Source organism: Anabrus simplex, chromosome 4 (genome assembly GCF_040414725.1).
Source record: "Anabrus simplex isolate iqAnaSimp1 chromosome 4, ASM4041472v1, whole genome shotgun sequence".
Lineage (NCBI taxonomy): Eukaryota > Metazoa > Arthropoda > Insecta > Orthoptera > Tettigoniidae > Anabrus > Anabrus simplex.
In genome coordinates, this window is record NC_090268.1 from 206,262,279 (window position 1) to 206,280,458 (window position 18,180).

An 18,180-nucleotide genomic window follows, 5' to 3' on the forward strand; every position below is an offset into this window, starting at 1 on the left:
ATTCAGACTTTGGGTCGGGGATACAACTGGGGAGAATGACCAGTAACTCGCCCAGGCGGCCTCACCTGCTATGCTGAACAGGGGCCTAGTGGAGGGATGGGAAGATTGGATGGGACAGGCAAGGAAGAGGGAAGGAAGCGGCCGTGGCCTTCAGTTAGGTACCATCCCGGCATTTGCCTGGAGGAGAAGTGGGAAACCACGGAAAACCACTTCCAGGATGGCTGAGATGGGAATCGAACTCACCTCTACTCAGTTGACCTCCCGAGCCTGAGTGGACCCCGTTCCAGTCCTCGTACCACTTTTCAAATTTCGTGGCAGAGCCAGGAATCGAACCCGGACCTCTGGGGGTGGCAGCTAATCACGCTAACCACTACACCACAGAGGCGGACTTATTATTTTCTTACATGGGTAAATTTTGAAATTTTACAATCCATTTTTTCTCTTTGAATTGCTTAAGCTTATTTTTATGTTTAAGTCACGCAACCTTATATATGTTCGGGTTCGAGCTAAACAATGAATAACCTCATACGAGTATATGGAATAATATGTGACAATGTTTCTATTGTGTTTCTGGTCAATTCATTGAATAAAAACATATCACTTGGTAGCGAATTGCCATGAAATTTATGAAATTAAGCGTCTGAAAATTTGTGTAACGCGAAAAATTGGGTGACGGAAGTGATGTCACGTTAGTCGTTACCGTACGCCTTGGTCGCCAAAGATGTGAAAGACATATTCATGATTATTAGATTTTCACAAAAGGAAAAGTTTCTTTTTTGTTTTCTTTCTTGTTTGTTTTGTATACAACTTTGTTTTACACTCTTCTATTTCTAATTTATAAATATAAGTAAACAAGGCCGATATTCAGAAGGTACAATTTATTATTTAATATTTTTAAGATTTATTTTCCAATATGTTGCAAATATCTTACCTTATATACAATTATTCGTAGATTTAGTAACATTAGCATCTGTGTGTGACATTGCACATTATCACAAAAGTTTCAAGAAATTACTGTCATATATTTAACCATAAACACGATATTTTATATATTTGTCATGACATAACACCAAAAATCTGGGCCATGTTCGTGACCCTTCATACCTCTGCTCTGGGGATGCTATCATATGCGTGCTCTAAATCGACGACTGTTATCAGAATTTCTCTTTCACATTCCCATTCCCTATCCATCAGATGTCTCATTGTAAAGATGGGATTTTATTGTTGATCTTCTGTTTCTAAAGCCATGTTGCAATTCTTTTACTAATTGTTCTTCCATTCTTTAGCTCTATTTCTTTATAAATAGATGCTTAAAAATCGGTCATTTCCTTTTTGAGAAACTGTGTATACAGTACAACACATTAGCCGGACACGATGACAAAACGTTTATTTCCCTACAGCACATCCAGTGTGCTAGGAACATGTGTCCGCAATGAACCTCTGCGGTAAAAGCAGAAAGAACACAGATGACGACTATACCTGGGATATTTACGGCGTGATTTGTGGAATACGCCCTTGTTGGAAAACTTCTCTTTACATATCGCGCACTCAAATTCATAACTTCCTGTGTGTGTCGCATTATGATTCTCGAGGGACTTTGAAATAGTAAAGCGCCTGTCACATACATCACATTTAAATTTACAGTTACCCGCGTGACCACTTTGTACAAGCAACCACAAGGCTACAAACATCACATTTAAATGGCTTGATCATTAAATGTGTCTTCTCATGAATGGTAACATAGTACTTATCAGAAAATGTCTCCGGACAAACGTCATATTTATACAGTTCTTCTTCCGGATTGAGGCGTGCTGTTGTTTCTTGTACATTTCTGTACATTGCCTGGGAAACTGATTACCTCGGATCCAGTACAGATATTTCAGTTACCTTGACAAAGAATACTGCAATGTATTCGAAACGTCGGCAAACAGTACGAAATGTACAGAAAAGAAACACGCTTCAACTCGGAAGAAGAAATAAATAACTCTACATACCGTGGAAGTTTCACATCTAAGTCACATTTACTGTATATTTCTTCTCCTTAGCTTAATGAGACTGGATGCCTTTTTCAGGCCTTGGTGATTTTCCCAATGATTCTTTAGACTTACCATAGTTTCCCTCGTGCACAAAAGTAGTGTCACTGACAGACGTGTCATCAAAATCGTTTTTAACATCATGACCCACTTTCCTACTATGATCGTTTCTATTGTCATCTCTACTGAATAAGTCCCATCTTTCTCCTTCCAAGCTGGCTTATCCACATTTAAAGACTTTCTTGACTGTATTTCAGGCAGAGTTTATTCTGTATCTTGCTGGTTTCCCGTCATCACAGTCAAGCTTGAAAGATTCCAACCAAGCATCCCGCCTGCGTTTATCAGCTCTTCAGTCTCTTATAGCGGAGCATGAGAGTTCGGATAGGTGTCATCCCATTTGCGGTCAGTCCCATTTACCATCACTCTTTATCAGTGATAACATAATGACATACAAACACTCGGCTTGCTGTGAGGGAATTCCCTACTGAAGGACTGATAGAGGGAGACAGCCCTCAAGCAACTGACGAAAACTACATACTATACTAGGATTCTGATGTTGAAACTCGTTAAATTATTCCATTTACCGTTTGAGTTTTATGCGTTGATATCGGGACAGACAAACAAACACTAAATAGAACTCAAATGTAACTTTTATTTAGTGTTACCTGATGGTTGTGAGTGTAAAGGCGGTCAAATGAGTTTTATAAAGCAGGACAAAAGGAGGACGTATTACAGTTGAATTTTCGATTTCCCGGATTTAAAACAAACATATTTGCTGTAACACTCTGCTTCCTTGACAGTGCAAAGCAATTGTAGATCATCCCCAACTTAGAAAGAAAATTTAACTCTCTTTTTCCCGTTATACAATACGGGACACTATTAAATTAATGATTAAATAATGCTCAAAATATAGACTAATTAGCCTACTTTAGGTCAATATAGGTCTATCCCTTAGTTCCGCTTCTGGATACTGGATTGGAGAATAGATGAATTTATATGGAACATTTCTACGAACCGGATGCCCTTCCTGATACCATCCTCAGTTGAGGAGCTGATAGAGATGAAATGTATTATGGTGAATGAAATTGGGTAAAGAAGTGGGAGGAATCGGCTGTGGCTTATGAATAGGAACTGTCCCGGCATTGACTTGGAAGTGAAAACTTGAAACCACAGAAAACCATTCTCAGGTCAGCTGAAGATGGGGTTCGAACCCACTCGTCTCCCGAATGCACAGCTTAGCTCCATAGCCGTCACACACGCGGCCACTCAACCTACTCTCACCTATATACAGTAAATCAAACGATAATTTTCTCTGTACGCTCGGATTAGGTGTACAAAAGTCCAAAACTTAACCTTAAGAAAATGTTTAGATTACAATAACTTTAAGTGATAATAATTCTATAATGTTAGTGCAAAAAGGTCCATTGTTAGCGCCAGCCAGAACTGCGTGCCTTCTTCGTAAATAAACACCTCAACTGTTTTGAAGTGAGTCTGTCTTGCCGCCTCGCACCAGCTTCAAGACAGGGGGGTCAAGTGATCCACGGACATCATGGACCCACACGGGTAACCGTACTCGGTCTTCAGTTGAAGACCTTGTTGCCCTTTTGGCATTAGTCAAGTTTCAGAACGTAAGAAATCGTCGTAGGAAACTTTCCAACTTCAGAATCTTCTTCGTACCTTCCAATAATCCTTGCTATTCTTCCATCCAACTCCTTACTCAGCTTAGTCCTTTTCACTTTTTCTAAATTCAAGCCCATCTTCAGAAACGTATTACTATATTTCTCAGCTTCAGTTTTTAAGTACTGTACTTGGTGAGGTCGTTCACTCTGGTGCATGGTCTTCCAATTCGACTGTTCAGTTTATGATTCCATCCTTTTACTGAATTATTCGTCCTATGATGTCGCCGGTAGCAGTTCCATAATTCAGGTGGCACTTCAGCATTTTGTAGCCAATTGTACATGAGGTAGTCAAGAAATTCAACGATATTTTCTTCTTCTCGTGTTTGCCCGTGGATAAATAACTAGTCTTCAACATGTTTCAGGCTTGAGAAGAGCAAGGGCAGCACACATTCGTACACAGTCCGACGTCTTCATTTTTCTTGTATAGTGTAGTCATATCAATATGCTGAACCCTTCTCCAGAGACACTGCGTAAAGTGAAAAAGAAATGAAAAACCCACACCCGCGGTCATTAACTGAGGAAAATGCCTCCTTTAAGGCTGAGATAGTCGACATTTCAAAATCAGTAGGCCTATATACCACCTCAGGCTGTCAATAACGTAATTCTCGTAGAAACAATCGTGACATTCGTAAATAAGTTTATTTATGTCAGGAAGAAGAGCAAAGACGACTGGTGCAACGTTTGTTTCATCTTCTGTGCTTCCAAGGTAGACATGTACGGAATAGTTTTAATTAATCTGACTACTTCAATTTTTGAATGTTCCGTCCGTAAACAAAATACTTTTCTCTTCTCAAAATCTCCTTTCCTTGGCCTCCACCGAACACCAACAACCGCTCTTTTGCATCATCATCGGACAGGAGAAAATTCTACCTGTCAGACATTTACTCACGAAGAACAACCTCCTCGGAACCCCTTGGCTCATTTTGTACCCCTTGAGTATGGCTTCTGTTTCGGTGCAACGTACTCATTAAAATGTAGAACTGTGGCAACATTGTAAGAAATTCGTAACCCCTGTTTAGGAAAGGGTGAATATCTTCGTCAAAATACCTGAGGAACTGCCGCACTGTTGTCCTCACGGGATCCCTTCTTCGCTCGAAATATAGCTTTCTTTGCGCCCAAGTTCGCCTCGTCAGGAACGCAATGATGATCGATCATTCTCACTACGGTACCGTTTTGACACACTAGCCTTCTTTTACACAGGGATTTTTTCTGTTTTAAACATACCCATGTCACCAAACATCTTTGACTTTCCCGTAAATTCATGTAAGAATATCCATTATATAAAGTAGGCTTGCCTCTATTCGTCTCAGTGACCACTATGTCGTACGTAATCACGCATATAGCAACAAAAGTTACCTCAATGATGGATGCCTACAACTGAATCATTATGGTGAAAACTATAGACTAAAATTGCCTCAAAAAAGTTCAAGGTTGAGGAGACGGGTTGGGCGAATCATTGAGCCTACACGTCTTATCACGCGCTTATTTGGAGTACGCCCTAATTAGCAGTTCCCCTGCTGCATGGGCGTTGAAAAATCCTGATCGGCTACTGATAATTTTACAGTTATTGCAAATGGGACACGAACTTGTCTTTCTTCACATTCCTTACTCCTTCTGTAACTGGAGTGATCGCAAAGAGGACACATTTTGCTGTGATCGCAAATGGGACACATCTTCGTATATTCTGACGTTTTGGATTATTGACGTTCCGCTAATCGGCGCTCGACTGAACATTATCATGCCAACACTGTTGATATATGGCTTGTTTCAGGTACGCTAACGCGAAGAACAGCTCTGTCAACATCTTCTACTCGACCCCAGGCTGCTACCTCAAGGCTGTCAATGACGCCGGCTTATCTTGGAGTACGAAGCAAGACGATTTCTTCCCGTACGCCAGCGATCCTCATGCATACTGGACTGGCTACTTCACCTCCCGCCCTACCAGCAAGTACTTCGAGCGGCGAGGGAACAACTTCTTACAGGTGAGTTCGAAATCTGTAACTCGCAAAGAACGACCAGAGGACATTTGTTCGTAGGGACTCGTGTTATTCTGGGGTATGTCCACCCCCTGATTACTTCGCACATGTTTGTGAACACCCTGTATGGAGTCATATTTAAACACTTTTATCCCAATGAAAGGTAGGCAAAGGATTATGCAAAATATGGAAGCGATTGAAATATTCGCTTTCAACTCACGCTTCGCTTTTAAGCCACGGTGGCTCAGGCGGCAGCGCGCCAGCCTCTCAACGCTGAGTTCGGTGGTTCAAATCCCGGTCGTTCCATGTTAGATTTTTGCTGGACAAAGCGGAGGCATGGCAGGTTTTCCTCCAAGTGCTCTGGTTTTCCCTGACATCATTCCAGTGACACTGTCCAATATAATTTCATTTCATTATTGCGTCCGACTCATTGGCTGAATGGTCAGCGTTCAGGCCTTCGGTTCAGAGGGTCCCGGGTTCGATTCCCAGCCGGGTCGGGGATTTTAATCACCTCTGATTAATTCTTCTGGCCCGAGGACTGGATGTTTGTGTTTGAACACTTTCCTCTCCATATTCAGACATCACACTACACTATCAACCACCACAGAAACACGCAATATTGATTACATCCCTGCATATAGGGTTGGCGTCAGGAAGGGCATGTGGCCGTAAAACAGGGTCAAATCCACATGTTCTACACAGTTCACACCCGCGACCTTTCAGGTATGGGAAACGCAGTAGAAAAAGAACAAGAAGAGTCATTAATCATTGCCCCTAGATGAGTGTGACAGGTTTCGGCAGCTGGCACTATTCCTATCCTCGCCGCTAGATGGGGGCTTCATTCATTCAATTCCTGACCCGATCGAGTGACTGGAAACAGGCTGAGGATTTCATTTATCATTTTAATTTTCTAGCAAACCATTAAACGTAGGTGTACGATTCATTCTGAACATTGGTTAAAATATCTGGCTTATCAGAGTCTTTTAACTTGATTGTTTTGTTATCTTACCTCGTTAAACTCAGCGAACAAAGGGTAAGGGTAGACTGCTAATCAACACAAGGAAATTGATAGAACTAAGCAACAGGGTAGGAACGCTGAAATATTCCATTACCAACATGAACTACTGTTTCCATACCAACAAAATCCCATGCAATGCAATATACCGTACATGAAATCGGACACCTCTGCATGCCGGATACCATCGACTGTGATCGTGTCGTACCTCAAGGTACTCAGAGTAATTGTAATTATTTCATAACTCGCACGGGAATTGGTAATGGATCACACCAATTTTTCGTGTATTTATGCTAAGTTACTTACCTGTATTCAAACGTTTAACAAGACTTGTCAAACTGATGAAATGAAATGGCGTATGGCTTTTAGTGCCGGGAGTGTCTGAGGGCAAGTTCGGCTCGCCAGATGCAGGTCTTTTGATTTGACTCCCGTAGGCGACCTGCGCGTCGTGATGATTATGAAATGGTGATGAAGACGACACATACACCCAGCCCCCGTGCCAGCGAAATTAACCAATTAAGGTTAAAATTCCCGACCCTGCCGGGAATCGAACCCGGGACCCCTGTGACCAAAGGCCAGCACGCTAACCATGTAGCCATGGAGCCGGACTGTCAAACTGATATTTTTCTATGAAAGCGCGTGGCAGTACCGTGAAGCACGATAAAGCTGAACAAAGTGGAGACAGAACGAGGAAGATCACAGGGTTTATTGAACGGTACAGTTCCTGATTCGAAGTTGTGAGAAATTCTCCCTACTTCTCGGTTACATATTGTTGTTTATCTGAAACCTGGAGTGGCTCTGTGGCTGGACACTCATGAAACCAATAGTTGACGATAACTTATTATCTGTTCTATTGAAAAGAGTAAAAAGGCTCTTTAGTTAATCCCTTTAAGTCATGTTAAAGTCACAAGCTTTAGAGATTGATTTCCATTCAGCTGGTAATTTCCATGAAGTTTGGTCTTTTATATTTAGTGGGAAAGTAAAATCATGGTTTCGGTTTTCTATAAACCTCCAGTCCATTCCTGGAATATGGACCTTAAAATCTTCCTTTGGACGGGTGGATGCTAAATATAAAATTTAGTCGAAATATTTCCAGTATTTTTCCAGTTTTAAGAAATATGCTTTACACGCATCCGCTTTTAGGCTAAGTCCACTGGGACATAGACTGAAAAACGGCCCGTTTATAATATCTCCCTTATTAATACTCCTGTCGAAAAGGCGAACCTGAGAAAATGTTTTATAAATTGATTTCCGTTACGGCTGGTAGATTTCCATTAAGGTTTGTCAGGTATATCGTGTGGGAGGGTAAAATCACTGCTTCGATCTTGCTATAAACCCCCAGGCCATTCAGGGATTTAGGAATAATATTGACCTTAAAACCTACCCAAGGGCAGATGGATTCTACATATGAAGTTTGGTAGAAATATATCCAGCAGTTTGGCAGTTATAAGAACTCAGACGGACAGGCAAACTGACAAACCGACAGACACTAAAGCAGATGGTCATTATTACACCTAAAACGGATAACTGTACGAAAATTTCGCCAAAATATTAAATGTACAGGCACATGCTCGTTACGACTTTATTTATATAGATGATATTACCACCTTAACATCGGAACCTCACCATTTTGTGTCTGTAGAGCATACTGCAAAGACCAGTTGTAACTGTTCCTTTAGTACCAGGAGGATGCACAGTGCAGAGCACAGTGTGTTAGAATCAACCCAACTCTTCTGTCTTGTGCAGGTCTGCAAACAGCTGGCTTCCCAAGCTCAACTCACTGGTGGTGACAATCAGAAGATCGATATTCTACGAGAGGCTATGGGCATCATGCAGCACCACGATGCCATAACTGGGACGGAGAAGCAACACGTGTTCTCAGATTACGGCCGAATCTTATCGCAAGGATTCGCAGCGTGTCAAGAAGTGGTCAACACAGCTGTCAAGTAAGTCTACTCTTAATTCCCTTCCCCACTCAACTACAGTATTTCAGGATTGATTGTCTAATTAGAAGTACGATTGTACTGCCGTCTATTGACAACTTTACTCTTTCACTGATCAGGAGGAGCATTACGTCATAACCTACCATACCCACGGCATAATTAATTTCGTGTGGCTATTTCTAGCCGAGTGCAGCCCTTGTAAGGCAGACCCTCCGATGAGGGTGGGCGGCATCTGCCATGTGTAGGTAACTGCGTGTTATTGTGTTATTGTGTTATTGTGTGGTGTGTGAGTTGCAGGGATGTTGGGAACAGCACAAACACCCAGCCTCAGGGCCATTGAAATGAACCAATGAAGGTTAAAATCCCCGACCCGACCGGGAACCGAACCCAGGACCCTCTCAGCCGAAGGCCAGTATGCTGAAGATTCAGCCAACGAGTCGGACATAGCCACGGTAATATAGCGAATAACTGCAAATAAACCAAACCAAACCAAACCAAACCAAACCAAACCAAACCAAACCCCATGGCACTACAGCCCCTGAAGGGCCTTGGCCTGCCAAGCAACCGCTGCTCAGCCCGAAGGCCTGCAGATTACGAGGTGTCGTGTGGTCAGCACGACGAATCCTCTCGGCCGTTATTCTCGGCTTTCTAGACCGGGGTCGCTATCTCACCGTCAGATAGCTCCTCAACTCTAATGACGTAGGCTGAGTGGACCTCGAACCAGCCCTCAGGTCCAGGTAAAAATCCCTGTACTGGCCGGGAATCGGACCCGGGGCCTCCGGGTAGGAGGTAGGCACGCTACACCTACACCACGGGGCTGGCAATAACTGCAAATAAGTAATGATAATACACGGCATGTATCAAAAATCATCGGAAAAATTGAGGAATCGATACCTCATATATAGAAACAAGAAAAAGTAGTCTCAAGTTTCCCATTTGGAAAATCAAATGTTCATAAATACGTCTTTCAATAAATGAAACTCAAATTGACAACGATTAATTTATTTGCATATAACGAATCGTTTTCGAGAGACAACTGTATGGAATTTGGAGCCGACATGTGTAGTATTCAGTGCATCGGAAGGTGGAAACTGACTCAGGGCCTGTGAAACTGTCACGAATGAAATAATCAGTTTTATAGAGTGTGATGAGATGAGGCCTCTTTGATAAATGAGCCTTTCATATGTCTTTAAAGTATGAAGGCTTTCACGGCCGGTGTCAAAATAATAAAAATCTTCCGGGCTAGTATGCCGTGGTCCACTCCTCTCATTTCGTCCAGACGTTTCGACTACTGCTGCGGTAGTCATCTTCTGTTGCTGGCGACTCAGTTGCGGGATAGAGGATAGCGTATCTACACGATGCCACAGAAGATGACTACCGCAGCAGTATTCGAAACGTCTGGACGAAATGAGAGGAGTGGACCACGGCACAATAGCCCGGAAGATTTTTATGATATTTTTATATGTCTCTCAGTCAATACTTCATATCACAGCCTGCAACTCCCTCTGTGGAGCAGAGTTAGAGTGTCGGCCTCCGGATCCCAAGATGTACAGAGTAATAAATAAGTTACAAGATTGTGAGCGGCTGCAGGGTGACCTCGATGGTGTTGTGAGATGGACGGTGGGCAATGGTATGATGGTAAACGGGGTAAAAGTCAGGTTGTGAGTTTCACAAATAGCAAAAGTCCTTTCAGTTTTGATTACTGTGTTGATATGGTGAAAGTTCCTTTTGGGGATCATTGTAAGTACCTAGGTGTTAATATAAGAAAAGGCCTTCATTGGGGTAATCACATAAATATGATTGTTAATAAAGGGTACAGATCTCTGCACATGGTTATGAGGGTATTTAGGGGTTGCAGTAAGGATGTAAAGGAGAAGGCATATAAGTCTCTGGTGAGACCCCAACTAGAGTATGGTTCCAGTGTATGGGACCCTCACCAGGATTACTTGATTCAAGAACTGGAAAAAATCCAAAGAAAAGCAGCTCGATTTGTTCTGGGTGATTTCCGACAAAAGGGTAGCGTTACAAAAATGTTCTGCTCGATTAAGTGGTATGTTCCGAGCTGTCACTGGAGAGATGGCGTGGGAGGACATCAGTAGACATAAGTTTGAGTGGTGTCTTTAAAAGTAGGAAAGATCACAATATGAAGATAAAGTTGGAATACAAGAGGACAAATTGGGGCAAATATTCGTTTATGGGAAGGGGAGTTAGGGATTGGAATAACTTACCAAGGGAAATGTTCAATAATTTTCCAATTTCTTTGCGATCATTTAAGAAAAGGCTAGGAAAACAACAGATAAGGAATCTGCCACCTGGGCGACTGCCCTAAATGCAGATCAGTAGTCATTGATTGTGGTTGTGATTGATGGCGGGTTCAAACCCGGCAGGAGTAATCGGATTTCTGAAGGGCGAGGAAAAGTACATTCGACGCTCCATGTCGTACGTTACAATGTCGGCGTATAAAAAGTCTCTGGTGACACATTTGGTGTTTACCCGCCTAAATTCATAAAAACTCGGCCGTAGACGTCCAGGAGAGATCGGCTTTATTTTATTACAAGTTCGGTTTTATTATCGTAATACAAAATTTCACTGACCAAAGTTATCGTTACGTTTTATCTGATGATCTACCGCCGTTGTCCTCATTTGCTCTCGCAGATGACCTAGTCATATTCAGTAAAACCGAAAGTGATGCTACTACGTTGTTAAATTTAGCCGACGGCAGCTTTACAGAAATCCATACAGATATCCATCCTCTTAAAAGCAAATCTATAATCCTGAAGAAAGAAGAAATTAACTGAAGGAAACTTCACTAAACTCGAAGGATCTATAACCCCATCGATACAAACAAACAATGAACGAATCAAGTATTTTGGAATTGACTTCACAACGACAGACATAAACTAATAAGCACAGTAACTTCTGAGTTCAAAAATCTGGTAAAAATGAAACTTCTCAAACCAGATAAAAATCAAGATTATGAAAGAGTTGGTTTGGTCGGAGCTAATCTATCCATTACAATATGCCCCTCTAAAACAACTTCTTGATCGTATGAACGTTACAGCTACACATTTACGCCTTGAACTGTTGTTCTCCGAGATTGACCAAAATGTGCTGTCAGTAGTCTGTTGATATCCATAAACTTTACAGGATTCACGCTCACTCCTCTTGGTTCTGGAGTAACGCTCAGGCCTTTAACTTTCTTGACTACGCATTCCAATATCTGTAAAATAATATGGTTCTCCGCTCACTAGAATGTTGGTTCCCTAAGCAGAACGAGTGAGAAAAACCCTCTTTATACTACTGAACTATTGAACTTTGAATAACTTTGAATAATAATGTTTTTCCAAAACTAACTTTGAGTATAATTAATCACTTAATACTGTACCAGGAAAATAAGGCACGAGAGTTGGCAAAGGGGTGTATGGTTCTTCTGGAGCGGTACAGAGGGAGCTATGTGAAATGATAGTATATGTTTTTTTAAAACAACATTTATTCCCTTCATTGAACATGAACTGTTGATTCCCTATCATTTATCTTGATAATAGATTTACAAAATAAAATGGCTAGCTTTCGTTGAAATGTTTGTCCCGAAAATAGGCTTGTCAAAAAAAACGAAGTTTTCTCCAAGTCCTTAGAATTTCTCTTAAATGACAATAAATTATGTCTTAAGGTAGCGGTAACGAATTCTTCTGATAAAGTCTTTCTTGAAAATAAGTTTATGAAATAATTAAATTAAATATTCTATCACTTGTAATATGAATTCTATTTAGAGTTTTGTAGCACTTGAGACACAAAACTTTGCTTACAGTTTATCAAAATATTTAATACTGAAATTTGCAAAAATTGTGAAATAGAAAGTAAAGTTTGTCTTGTAAAATTCAATCTTGCCCTTTAAACAATTACGTTAGACCAGAACGATTTCCAGTTAAAGTTTAAAATGTTCGTAGAGCTACCCATTCTAAAATCACTGATTTTACCGTTCCACAAATGGAAAGTTAGTTTGGTGGAACCACAAAAATTTTAATGCACTTATATCACCTGTATTACTGGAACAGTGGACTGGACTGGAGAACATGTAGTTTAGCGAATCACACGTTGATCCCCCTTGTAGTCGGATGTCGTGATGTCCACCAAGGTACCACGTTTGATTCCCTCGATGAACCAAGGTCCGATGACCCACGTCGAACCAAATCTTCTCTTCCCTCGTGGACAGGTATAGATGAATGCGATAGGCACTCGTCAGGATTTATCGGATTCAAATATAGTTGTAGAAAACGAAAACGTCCAACTGACTATCTCTAACTTTGGGAGTGTCCTATTTAGCATAGCACATTGTTTGGTAAAGTGCACACGAGTGGGTTATTTCAAACACTGGCAGCATATTTCAAGACTTTGTACTGGAAATAATAGTCCGTTACACGCCTAAATCTATCATCCGTAATTAATGTCACTCGGATATCACAGTTTATTAAAATCACACGTCAATTACTCGTAAGTAATATTACTCGGATATTACAGTCTATCTATAGCACAGTTCAATTATCCGTAGATCATGTCACTCGGAAATTACAGTATATTGAAAGCATAGTTTATTGTGAATAAATATGAGTGTCGTTACTTGGGAACGAAATATTCTTCCACTGATAAAGTCATATTTGAAAGTAGTGTCACTAGAAACAGGGTTTGTTAACGAAATTGTATCTCACAAATGCTGTTGCAGAAATCAAATCTGATCGTAGAGCTCATTTCACGCAATTTTACAGGTGTTTGCACGCAATGATAAAGTCTACTCTTGAAGACAAAGTAATATTTAGAAGAAGTAACACGCGACAATAAAGTCCATTCGTGAATACAACTGTTTGAAAAATTCAGAGTTTGAAAGTGAAAGAAAAAGTATGCAGCTTAATGTCTCACACTCGTCACGAATGTATCACAATTCAACGCAGTCTTTAAATGTACACGCTAAAGTACGGTTGCGAAACAGTCCATTTCAGAGGGCTAAGAAGTTTGTAATTCTCTAAGAAATGTTCTTAATTCACACACGGTTGTTTGTAGCTTCTATTCAAATACTGTCACTTGTTTAACTACTAACGTATTAAACTGCGGTTAGAAACATAAATTTAATAACTACAACCATCACAAGTCACTGTGATATTCAATCAAGTGTCATAGCACTCACTGAATTTACAAGTCCCTAGATTCTTCACGTTAAGTACTGGGTTCGAACGTCGCGTATAAATCCACTCTCACCAGCCTGCATAAGCTACGGCTGTGAGTGCTGAACTTGAACTGGTGACCCTGTCAAAACGGCTCTCTTTTATATCATCTAGCCGGGCGGTCTCTTGTCCCTCGTGGTAAATTGTATTTCTATTTCATTGAATATTTTCTAATTTCATGGGTCGATTTTCATCAAATTTACAGGGGTTTGCGTTTGAACCTTGGGCTACAAGGTGATATACAGTAGTTTATAAATTGAAATTCCAACGGGTTTAGATTTTGTAAAATGTTCTGGCAAGTTCTAGATCGCCACGACTTGTTCACGTGCTATAACGTCATCGGCAAGGTGGAACAGGTGATGTGGACTGCACGCTCAATGCCTGGCCGTACCGTTACAAATATCAGACTTCATAAAATTATGTTATAGATGATCGATGGTTCCTGGTACAATACCTTTACAATTTAAAAGTGCTTTCTTGTAGTGGGCTTGATGAATTACTTCCAATTGTTAACTTCATAGTCTGCTCCCAACCTTATGACAGACTCATGCTCATCAATGATCTTAATGTATTCCTCAGGGTTTATTCGGTATTTTTCGTAATTGTTTCTCTATTCTGCCAAAAATTCTGTCTGATGGCAAGAATGAGTGCCCAGTCACTGGAAATACGATCTCAATACTCTCCACATTTTGAGGAGCCTTGGTCAATAGAAAGTAAGCGAACATTGTCACCATAATACTATTGCTATTTTGTCCACTGCATCCATCGCAACACAGTCTTATTTTTTTGTAGCCAGGCAAGTCAGTATTGTTCAACCTGTGAAACAGTGTTGATGTAATCTCGTTTTTAAAAAATTGAACTTTTTGGGTACTCGTGTTTCGTCCATGTACAAATGAATACACTTTCCTAGTCCTGCTTTGAGCCAGAACAACCTCTGAAAATGGTGAAATTGTACGTGTACAGCTGCCATTTGATAAGAAACCTATGGATTGATCAGATTGTTCTTTTCTTTTTTTGCTATTTGTTTTACGTCGTACCGACACAGATATGTCTTATGTCGACGAAGGGATAGGAAAGGTCTAGGAATGGGAAGGAAGCGGCCGTGGCCTTAATTAAGGCACAGCCCCAGCATTACCTGGTCTGAAAATGGGAAACCACGGAAAACCCTCTTCAGGGCTGCCGACAGTGGGGTTCGAACCCACTATCTCCCGGATGTAAGCTCACAGCTGCGCGCCCCTAACCGCACGGCTAACTCTCCAGGTGATCAAATTGTTCTGGCAATCGAATGATATTATTAGCATACTGTCATTATCTTCCTTAAGCTTACGATAAAATGCTTTAGACCTGAATTTGTGGACTCTCATCTCTTCTGTCAATGTCTTTTTTACAACAGATCCAGGTTATGATATGAAGTTCAATACATTTAGAGCACGCGTCACTCACGGGAGATCCAAATCCTACTCAATGTTGAATACGTTTGGAGAAAATGATCTTTTGGATTTCAGATCTTTGAGAACGCTTCTGTTATACATTTTGAGAAGTTTTGCCATACCTAAATATCCCCTAAGGTGCCTGCAGGGAGACTTTCCTCTGGAATAATGACTTTCCACATATTTCAGTTTTCCTATAAAACTTCTTAAAGCTTCTGACTTTCGAACATGCTTAGGTTGAATCCATGCACCACACGTCTTTCATGTGGTATTTTCCCATTCACGTAATTACGGGTGATTCGCTGCACCCTATCTTCTGAGTTGTTCATAACATTCAAGAATGCTTTCTGACACACCTGCACTCTAAAATTCTGGATACCCTTCAATAACGAACAGTACATGTTTTCCTCACAGGTTTAAGATTGTCTCTACATCAGTCTTCAATTGGACTAACCGGTTACCCGTTACTTTAGTTGACATAGGGCAAAAATTGTCATTATTTGGAACACACCCTTGTAAAATCCCCCACTACTTCGAAACGGCGGAATATACCAAAGTCGAAAGTGTACCTTGCACAACTCGAGATTTCAAGCTTACAAGTTATAGCTTTACCAAATTTCAGCTCATTCGGTGCAGTAGTTTTCGAACCTGTCCGAAACAAACAAACAAAGAAACAAAGACACAGACACCATCTCATTTTACTAACTCCTTCCTTTCCACGCCACTGAATATAACAGGGCTGGCGTGTCGGATTGTACTAACGTTTATTAAAGGCAGGATGGCTCTGTTATTATGCATATCCAGACTCATGTGGTCATAACCATTTTTCTTCTCTCTATATGAAGAATCCATTCCTGAAGTTGGGCCATCGAGATTTGGCGCATTCTGTATAAAACAAATCAAATACATAGGCATAGTGTACACTGACTTAGCAAATGTCATGGGATAGTCACCTAATAGCGTGTGGGGCCTCCTCTGGCCCTGCGAACTGCAGTGAGACGCCGTGGAAGTTAGTTGCCAAGTCCCTGGTAGTCCTCTGGACGCAGCTGACACCAAATCGTTTGCAGAGCGGCCGCCAATGCTGGTCTGTTCGTGGGTGCAGGATCCATGGCATGAAGCCTACGTTCCAGGACATCCCAGATATGCTCGATAGGGTTCATATCGGGGCTCCTGGGTGGCCATGGCAGTCGTTGAACCTCCGCTGCATGTTCCTGGAACCATTCCCGGGCGACGTGGGAGTGATGTGGCGGCGCGTTTATCATCTTGAAACACCGCAGAACCGTCTGGGCGCTGGAAGGCCAAAAATGGGAGGAGATAGTCTCCGAGCAGCTCAACATACCGCGTACCATTCAAAGTCTCTTCCAGAACAAGTAGGGGGCCCATTCCATACCAGGAAAATGCACCCCAGACCATAACAGAGACATCAGCGCCCCGGACCACAAATTCGAGGCAGGCGGGATCCATCGCTTCATGTGGTCTGCGCAATACACGGTGCCTCACATCGGCATGGTGCAGTTGAAATCCTAATTCGCCCGACCGTACCACATTACGCCATTTTTCCAGTGTCCATCCCTGGTGACTGGTGACAAATGTGCGTCGTTGTGCCCGATGACGTTGGGTTAACAGTGGCACCCGTGTGTGGCGCCGGCTCCCATACCCCCATAGAACCCATGTTCCTACGGATTGTCCTCTGGAAGACGTGTCTAGCACGGCCTATGTTGAATTGACCCGTGATTTGTTGCACGGTTGCCCGTCTGTCACTATTGACAATGCGTCTCAGACGTCGCCGGTCACGGTCATCGAGGGTGGCTGGACGGCCGGTCGTTCATCTGTTGTGGACGGTGACACCCGCATTCAACCATTCACGATACACCCTGGACACGGTTAATCGTGTGAAGCCGAATTCCCGCACCACTTCCGAAATTGCACTTCCCATCCGTCGGGCACTGACCACCCTACCCCGTTCGAACGGTGTCAGCTCACGACGACGTTCCATGTGTTACACCTGTCACATGTACAGCCACTGCTCACAAGGTCTCCCATACAACTGCCGCTGGCACAGGGGGCGTGTGGTGCGCAGACAACACACCTGCACATCAGTGCTCAGCTATCCCACGACATTTGCTCAGTCAGTGTATATTTTTCATTTAAAATATTTTACCCGCAGTCTCTCAATATAGTTAGGCTACATCCCATTGATTGTTGCAGCGTGGAAACGATAAAACTGTAGTGAGAGACGGCTGTTGCTTGATTTAAAGTTCCTCATATTCTTATACTGGATTGGTCATTGGGGCTATGAGATAAATACTCATTCAAAACCCCGTGCACGCACCGTCCTCCGTATTGTTATGGGCAAACAGATCCTAATTTACGTCTTCTCCGCCGCTTAACTCATGTCTGGGCATCGTAAACTCTCTTTTACTGTGATAATATTAAACGGAGTCGAGCAGCAGTCGCCATTGTCTACGTCAGTGGCGAGGAGTAGGGGGTGACGGGGGCTGTTCGCTCCCTACTTTGTGGAGAAAACATTACGTTTGCCATTTTGGCCGCCTGAAACTAGGGATTACTTTTTATAATAGTAATTTGTACAAACTCAGTTGTCTTATCAGCGAATTCTTTCCTTTAATTTATTTAATTATTAAGAAAAATATTAGCGGAAATACGCGCAAAATGTCGTTTGTCGTGGCTAGCCTATTTGTACAGCGTCACAGCAAGCAGTGGAGACTCATGCACCAATGTGTAGTATGTGCTGTGAGGAACGGCAGCAGGGGTGTATGTTTGCCAAGGTAATGGACACTGAGATAAGATTCATCCACTTGCCGCCAGCATTCGTCAGTGTGGCAGTCTGGCTCAATGTGTCTATGTTTATACCTAGTGTCTGTTACTTT

General features: G+C 42.0%; 1 protein-coding gene across 1 annotated transcript in view; it reads left to right on the forward strand.

Moving 5' to 3' along the window:
* LOC136871761 (lysosomal alpha-mannosidase) overlaps positions 1-18,180 on the forward strand; it is a 195,518-nt gene that overhangs the window by 101,912 nt on the left and 75,426 nt on the right. The window contains exons 8-9 of the mRNA XM_067145327.2: positions 5,484-5,694; positions 8,450-8,649. Coding sequence (XP_067001428.2) covers positions 5,484-5,694; positions 8,450-8,649 — 411 coding nt within the window. The remainder of the gene's footprint in view (positions 1-5,483; positions 5,695-8,449; positions 8,650-18,180) is intronic.